This window comes from Sinohyriopsis cumingii, chromosome 7 (genome assembly GCF_028554795.1).
Source record: "Sinohyriopsis cumingii isolate HCF-2022 chromosome 7, ASM2855479v2, whole genome shotgun sequence".
Taxonomy (NCBI): Eukaryota; Metazoa; Mollusca; class Bivalvia; order Unionida; family Unionidae; genus Sinohyriopsis; species Sinohyriopsis cumingii.
The window spans coordinates 139,809,495-139,818,135 of record NC_142967.1 but is presented as its reverse complement, the minus strand read 5'-3'; the positions used below and the strand labels follow the sequence as shown (position 1 = coordinate 139,818,135).

Sequence of the window (8,641 nt, the reverse complement as noted above, 5' to 3'; positions counted from 1 at the left end):
ATCAGTTTATCAAAATTGTCAAGTTCATCTTGATAGTCTAAACATTCTTCCTCAATGTCCAAGTTAATATCATCATCATCGCATAGCTTATTTATTTCCACCTCGAGTGACATATATACACTATCAATAGCTGAAACCGTTTCAGCCACTTTGGCAATTTGAGGCTGGGTTAAGTCTTGGTCTTCCATGACAGACCCAGAGGGAACTGATGTTTCAACAACAACTGTTACATGTGATGTCGATGGTTGTGTATCAATTGGTTCCCTGATGGAGTCATCAGTAGCCTCAAAGACTTGTTCAGTGTCAGACAGTGTGATAACTTCCTGTGATGTTTGAGGTTCTGAGACTGTTTCCTTCTTGTTCTTTCTCTTGTATGTAAGTTTTCTTTCCATCACAGACTCTGCCTGAAATTGTTGAAATTTACAGAACCATTAGGAACATGAGCATTTTTCAAATGCACCTGCCACAAAATTTAATCCAAATCCAAAAACTAAATGTTCAAACACAGAAATTTACAAAATATTCAACATGTGTGTTTCTTTGATGGTTTCCTGTCCTTTAAAAAGAAAACTGCATCAGTTTGTATAATGTCAATTATTCTGCACATTTTTACATACTTTTATTTGCTTTTAGTACTTTGCAATTTATAGTTGAACATATAATGCTTACCAGCCAAATGTCAATAGCACTTTCAGGGTTGAATTCAGCAATTTCTGGGGATTCAAGCTTCACCATCATCAGGTCATTCAATAGGGAAGTTCCCAAACGAGATCGTCTACAAGTTTTTAACAGCTTCAGCTGAGAAAATGCTGTCTCGCAGGTTACACTGGTTGATGGTATAGTCAGCATCAGGTCAATTAGCAGCATTATCTCGCTGAGATCTGTAGTCTGCCTGAACACAGTACTCCATGGAAGAGATGTAATATCACCAAACCTGGAATAGTTGAAACAAACCTTTTATCACTGTAATACAAAGAGTAATTAAAAGATAAATAAACACTGATTGATAAAGTGGAAAATTCAAGATCTAAATATTATGTAAGCCTGATAAACTAATAAATGAGAAAAAACATCTTATTCTTTTAACTCAGCTTCCTTGATTCAAAACGATAAGGATGAATTATTGTTATTACAATCCTTAATTATACTTAGAACAGCATTACTTACTTTCTTTTAACCAGTTTCTTTAGAAGGTTCCATTCATTGACCAAACTGTCTGCAGAAATGCCAGGAACCACTTGTGACAGGCTCTTTTGGAAATGGTGGTAAACCAGTTTCACATCTTCATTTCCATAATCTTTAAAAGAAAATAAAAACAGTTCTTACATATGTGAACCCACATATTTTATACCTGTACATTCCTTCACTCCATTTCAATAAGTGGTTAACACAAAAGAACCATGTTGTTGCGATAGTGTAGAGCAGTTCTTCATAACATGATCATGTTCATAAATCTGTCAATTGTGTGACAAAATGAAACAGAAACAAAAATAAAGCAAGCAAAAATGCAAACACAAACTGAATTTTGTCACAACGGTGACAACCAATAAAGCAGCATCAAAGGCAAACACATGCAAAAAACAACAAAACTGAACAGCTATAAACCATATGTGCAAGACACTGCCAACTGTAGAAAGGCAAACACATGCAAGTAACAACAAAACTGAACAGCTATACAAACTGTGCAAGACATTGTCAACTGTAGAAATTTTCAACTGCAGCAAAAATAGACCTTTAAGTTCTGAGCTTCCCGCCAGAGGGCAACTTCCGAAACTGATAATTTTTGTAGCATTTACAACATTTTTGGCTTCAGTCTGGAATCTCTCCTTGATGGCATCACAGAAACCTTGCAAAATTTCAGCTGCATATTTCATTGCTGAAGTAACCCCTTTCAAAGCAATTCCTTCAAATTTTCCAGAAACAACAAGCTGATTCACAGCCTCACAGGTCCTAAAAAATATTCATGCAAATGGTACTCTTGACAGACTGCAAACTTCAGGTTAAGGAATATTCTTAAATTTCTAACAATTTTCAGCAATTAAAATTTTTATATGTGTAAAGGTGATCAAATATCTGACAGTTTATAAACAGAACACTACATTCACATTCTACAGAAGCACTTTCACCAAATATGCTATACATACTTCTCTTTTTTTTCTGACAGTAGCTCAATAGTAGACTCCACCCAACATAAACTGTCTGATAATGTCATTTCTGGTTTCTGCAACTTCAGTGAAAGTCTCATTGATGGCTCCAAGGCATCCTAAAAAGAACAGACACAGTTTTACAACAATTTACAATTTTTTTGGCTATAATTATCATAAAGGAACAGTGTACTGCAACAAAGCAGAGGATAATTTTATTATCAGTCCAGAATCGAAACATATTTTAATTGAATGATTTTTCTTAATATGCTAAGAATGACACTTACTTGTAGAAACAATACAAAAATCATCAACTGTTTGTCGATCATCAGCTTCAGAAGACCTTCGGCTTTGACATTGCCATTGCTTGCTGTTGACAAGTGAGCTTCCAGTGCTCTGTAGGTCTTCAAGAATGCAAAAATAGCTCTGAATAAATGAGGCAGCCATCTTGTACCAGTGACTTTCGTTGGATATACACCTTTTCCCATAGCTTCAATGGATGTTTTAAGCCCTTTTTTGTTTTTGTAACTTTTCTTGTAGAAATAATAGAGTCCAATAAGGAGTGTCATAAGTTTTTCATATAGTTTTACTTTCTTAACAACATCTCTGAAGGCAAACTCAAGGCGATGACAAAGACAGTGCACATTGACCAGCTCTGGGTTTACTCGTTCCCTCAACAACGTTGATAAGCCTAACTGTTTTCCTGTCATATTGGAGGCTCCATCACTACCCATAGCGATTAGTTTTTCTATAAACACAAAAAACTAACTTTTATAATAATAATCTGTACAAAAAAAAACATTTATCTTAACTTTAATCAAATAAAGGAATTTAATTTATTCTTGGAATAGTTTTTTAATGTACCTATTAATAATTATCACTTTACCAAATTTAATCATTGCTTTGTAGAATTAAAAAAAATCTGATCTTATTTAATCAAATTTACAGAATTTGTTAAACTTTTATAATGAATCATACTTTCATTGATGTTGTTCTCCTTGAAGACCTGCATAACATTCTCAAAGAGATCCAGAGACTTTGTTGAGTTTGGAGTGCTGATGTTCAGGAACCTTTCTTTAACAACACCTTTCATTGCAGTTCTTATGTATATGGTCTCCTCTTCATTTCCTGAGATATCTGTACTTCCATCCATCATAAAGGCAAAAAATGGATTATACTCTATAAGATTGACAGTTTTTTGCTTCTCTGTCTGTGCTATACTGTGTATGAAATCTGCAGCTGCTTTGTCATTAATATATGTACTGCCTATGTCTAATTGTTTAGCTTTGTCAATTTCACGCAGCCATGTATAATCTGATAGTGGACGATTATTTTTGGCTACTGCGTGTGCATTTCTGAACAAATGCACTAATCTACTTTTTTCAGCTGCCTTTATTTGCCTAAGTGCTTTGCCGGCTTCTGACCCTAGTTTTTCCTGAGCAGTTTTCTGTCTGCCTGAAACAAACTCTGATGCTTTTTTGTGGGACTTGGAAAGTTCATGATCATTTATTGTTGACATTCTAAAATTTGTACATCCGACGATAAACGCGTTTGTGTTTCGCAAATTTTCATCAGACCTCGCTTTCTCGCCGTAGAAACTGAGACACATGGCACACTGCATAACTTGCTTTATTTCATCAAATATTAACCAGTCTCTGTTTTCTTTCCATTTATCATTAAAGGTTCTTTCAACCCTATGTTTTTCATAATCCTTTTTCTTTTCTTTCAATTCTTCATAAGATAGTTTTCTTTTTTTCCTTGGTTTCGCTCCGTCGTAATATTTCAACGATGCCATGACAGGTGAGCCGCATAACTCTTTATAACAGGCGTAGCGATTGGATCGCTCAAAAGCTTGTAACCAATGAAAATCTGTTTAACAAACTAGATTCAAGAACGACTACTCGAGCGGTGCAGAGTGAGAAAACTGCCGGACAGTCGGTCCGATGCCGACTAACAAACTGTCGGTCCGGGTAAAAATTTGTCGGTCATGTCCGACGGACCGACGGCTTTCGGGAAGGCTGAATTATTATATGGCTTTATTCCAATACGTGACGTAGACATGACCAATATGATGACATATTGGTAAACATTTGCAGTTTGTCAAACAACCACAATATCAAACAACGAAACCTTTATGCTAGCATCTGGTCAACTAGCATCAACCTTTTTCTTTACTTAATTGTCACTGTTTCTCCTTAGAAAGTTAGAGATTCGAAAATCACGCACAATGTTTTTCCTGTTCCAAAACTGAATTCAGCCAGCTTTAGCAATTAATACACATCTACACATCAAAATCCGATAACAGAAACAATATAGACTTGTAAGACAATGTATTAGTAAGTGCTTCTTCCTATTGGTGTTGTTGTTGGGTTTAACGCCATTTACAAGATAGGGTATACATGGCGGCCAGTATAACTGGTGGAGGAAGAACCCAGAAAAACCCCGGGAAGAACCACCGACCCACGATAAGCTACTGGTAAGCTTTCTCACTTACATTGGCCGAGCCCGAGATTCAAACCCACTCAGACAGAGGTGAGATGGCAGTGATCCGTAACGGTGATCGCTTTAGAATACAGAGCCAATGTATTCTTTTCCCATAATCATGCATGTTTACATATAACTGTATAAAATCAAAGGTCCAAAAATAAAATTGATACTTCGCAAGTATGAAGTCATCAACGATTTTATCATCGCTATATCATATTCACGTAAATGGAATCATTGGCATAGCGGTAAATATCGATTCCAATCAGGTTTTGTTAATGTGCTTCACTCAAGTATATATATATATATATGTATGATTCATCTGTCTCACAAGATTCCTCTCTACTGTAGATTTACTAATCCCTTCAGTTTTTCAGTTTATTTCCAACAAGTTCACACATGAACAAGTTCACATAATTTTGATTAAAAAATGTAGTTTACAAAGTTCCTTTTGTAAAATAATGACGCAACATGCTGATATATAATCAGATAGTTGTGCAAATTCAAAAAATAAAAGATATGGTATTAATTGAAATCACTAGGACAAGGAAAATGAAACTAAATTGAAGAAAAAAATACAGAAATTACACGAGCATCCTAATGCACAGCTTAATGATTTCATACATCATGATGTCAAATACATGGCCGGGATTTAATACGGTCTAACAGTATGGACAAGGACATGCAATGTAATTATCCTTTGTCACAAAAATATGGAGATTAATGAACTGAGTACTAAAGAAGATCGCTTTAAACAAGACTATGACAATTTTGTAAATTTATTTGTCTTGTAACTGAGATATGGGTGGGAGAAACTGGAAACATATGCTTGAAGCAACATTCATCTCCTGTGTGTGTGATTGTTCATAACACAATTTAATAGTAAGGATTTGGAATATAGATTAGGATTATGTTGTCTGTTTATTTGATTTATAGCTATATCGCGGTTTCCAAGCGAAACTGTATTTATACATTTATGATGGCAGTATTGACCTCGGACTACATTTATTTTCCTACTTTGTTATGTAAGACCGTTCATTATTGTACATTTGTTACAATAACTGAACGACCTTTTGTAACTTTCGGCACATACGAAGTCACCTTTTTAAACTAGAATCCTGACCATTTCATCATGGTTTGACCAGCAAGTATGCAGTTAAGTGACTTTCTATATTATGGTCTTTTCTCTCTGCATGCAGAGCGGGTGATTGTGGTAATCTATAAAATTTCGTACGCTTTGAAGTAAGTTCATATTTATTAACGTAGTTTGTTACATTAAAACCAAGTCAGCTGTGAAAGGCTCCACCGAACGTGGTCCTTTTTCAGGATATCTTCTTGATTTTGGTCAACCTCAGTGAGAAGTGAGTGTGGTCGGAGGCCTATGACACCCACAATGTGTAAAAATCTGAGTCCATCTCTTCTGTTGGCATGCCGTACTTTTCAACTTCACTCAGAAAATGTGATCAATTATCATTATAAGCAGTGAATCCGACAGCTGCTACAAACTGCGTCTAATTTCAGGAAATTTGATTGTTATAAAGTTTAACAAATGGTGTTTCCTCAGCTTAGAACAAATTCTTCCCCGACAATCGATAATATATTTACATTGATAACGGCCGCTAAAGTAATATGATTTTGTATTTATAATGAATGGTTTGAACAAGTCAAATAAGCGGAATTTAACAATAGCTGTATGAACAGAAGATCCGTAAATGATATTTATAATCGCTGCATATATATATATATATATATATATATATATATATATATATATATATATATATATATATATATATATATATATATATATATATATATATATGTGTGTGTGTGTGTGTGTGTGTGTGTGTGTGTGTGTGTGTTTTGAACCAGTTCATCTGTCCTACAGTGTTCACTATGGTATCTTATAGTGGATCATATCAGAAGTGGTTAGAATGTAAATAAGTACGTAAATCACCACAGTTAGTTCTAATTTCATCAGGAAGAATATATAATTTCATTTCTCCAATGAAACAACGCGTATGTACTTGCGTTATCTTAGCCTCTATTTTACTTTTTAAGATAGAACATTTTCTTTCACCTTTTATTGAATCTGGGAGTGAGCAAAAAAACATCAGTTCAATAGTTAAGGAATAAACGTCTAGTAATTTCAAGTGTGGCATTGGTTGGATTAATCTTATTCATATTCCTAAGGTTTTACCTGTTTGTCTTACCAACTGGTGGTGGTCATGAAGACAAGATGGTGAGAGATACACCTTTTGCAATTTTATGAAAGTAACATAGATTGATATTTAAATATAAGATCACCAGAGTTTAAGCTTAAAGATAATTATTGCCATAAGTTTCCCATCACAACTTACTTGTAATGAAATAGGCCAGTAATTTCAAGGATTAGCTTAAAATGACAGCGATTAACGTTGGACGTTGTATCTATAAAAGGCTCGAGGTGAACCATCAGATACATGTATTTCTTTCAAAGAAACAATTGTCATAATCACTTATGTTATGTTCGTGTTGGATTGAATAGAAGCATAGTGGAATCCTAATATGTATCTAGTCTCGGAGCTCATATTGCAGCTGTTGAGGTAAGGTCATCACATCAATATGTAAGAGTCCTTCGTTCCGAAAATATGCTTTCTAGTTTCCATGTAGAACAATTACTTTATGTTATTTTTTCTCATTATTTATCCTGCAACTTCCGTCCTAATTTATGTCCCTTAATTTATCTTTTGGTTTTATGGGTCAGCATTGTATTTTGAGGAAACAGTTGAGCTTGAAACAAACGGCAAGCTTAGCTGACGTGTTTAAATATGTCTGCTACAAAAGTAAATATCTCGAAAGTTGAGATGTTGGAGGAGTAACGAGAAACATGCCAATTTCGTATAAAGACAGTGATAACTGCAGTCATGAGTTGGACCCATATCCCACCTTCTCAGGGGATACATTCAAAGTAACTAGCTCTTGACTGTTAGCAATATACATCCTTAAAGAAGAGTTGGGGTATTGTTGACTCGGTGCACAAGCACTCATTTGTACACAAAATTAAGTTGAATGTCCTAAATTATACCAAACCAACATGTTCTCCTCCAAAACATCAGTTTATTGTTATTGGCATTTTGTTTGTATGTTTAATGTTGAAGTGTCTTCACTTTTCTGCAACCTTAGTCCGATAAATACTGACCAAACAGCTGTCCAATGAGAAATTAAATATGCGTGTTGTTTGATCTACTTTCTGCATATGTGTATGGTATGCCTCACTCCATGAGACCTGTTAGCTATATCACTAAGACATGTTCAAGAGGGCCAATGAATGTGGCCAGTTCGCTGGTATAGATAAACAGCAAACTAAAGTTGTATGATAATACATTCATTATTTCCAGTACTGCACAGAGGTTGTTGATTTATACTTTCCCAAGATGTGACCTTGAGTCCGGTACTGAAGTTATGGCGACGGTATATGTCATTATGATTTACAACTGGTTCAAATTTCATTAAAATATCCTTTGTAATTTAAGCGTTCTCATTTAGAAAAATCAATAGTTATATAAATACAATTTACTTTGCCTTGCGGTGAACTTTACCTAGTAGCAGAGAGCTGTATATGGTATATGAAATACCATCTAATAATGATATATTTTGTGGGGAGAACTTCATGAAATCTCTTCAGCCTATCACAAAGTTACGAGCTTCACCATCAGATGTTAACGGACGTAGCGAATACAAAACGTATAAACATAATATGAATCGTTGAATACGGTTGTTGAACAAAGTGCAACGGTAGTCGTACCATAAATTGACATGACGCCACAAGTGTTCTCGGCTTAAACTTGAAAAATGACATGAAAGATGGTTTGCATCAAAATCACTGCATCGGCATACATTCATTCTTCTTAATCTCTTAAACAGCTTTAGAGTTACAGCCTAGATCAAATATTAAACATGTTAGCATTTACGATATAATTATCAGATTATCATGGATATAAGCTTATTCATTTGTTTGGGTCTGATTTTGA

General features: G+C 34.8%; 1 protein-coding gene across 1 annotated transcript; it reads right to left on the bottom strand.

Annotated features, from left to right (window-relative positions):
• Positions 1–1,171: 1,171 nt before the first annotated feature.
• On the bottom strand, positions 1,172–3,939 carry LOC149796245 (zinc finger protein 862-like). The gene is made up of 4 exons (XM_089964223.1): positions 3,123–3,939; positions 2,432–2,892; positions 2,145–2,263; positions 1,172–1,297 (listed from the first exon to the last, which is right to left on the bottom strand). Exons 1-4 carry the CDS (start codon positions 3,937–3,939, stop codon positions 1,285–1,287), a joined length of 1,410 nt encoding a protein of 469 aa, XP_089820349.1. The 3' UTR covers positions 1,172–1,284.
• Positions 3,940–8,641: the final 4,702 nt, after the last annotated feature.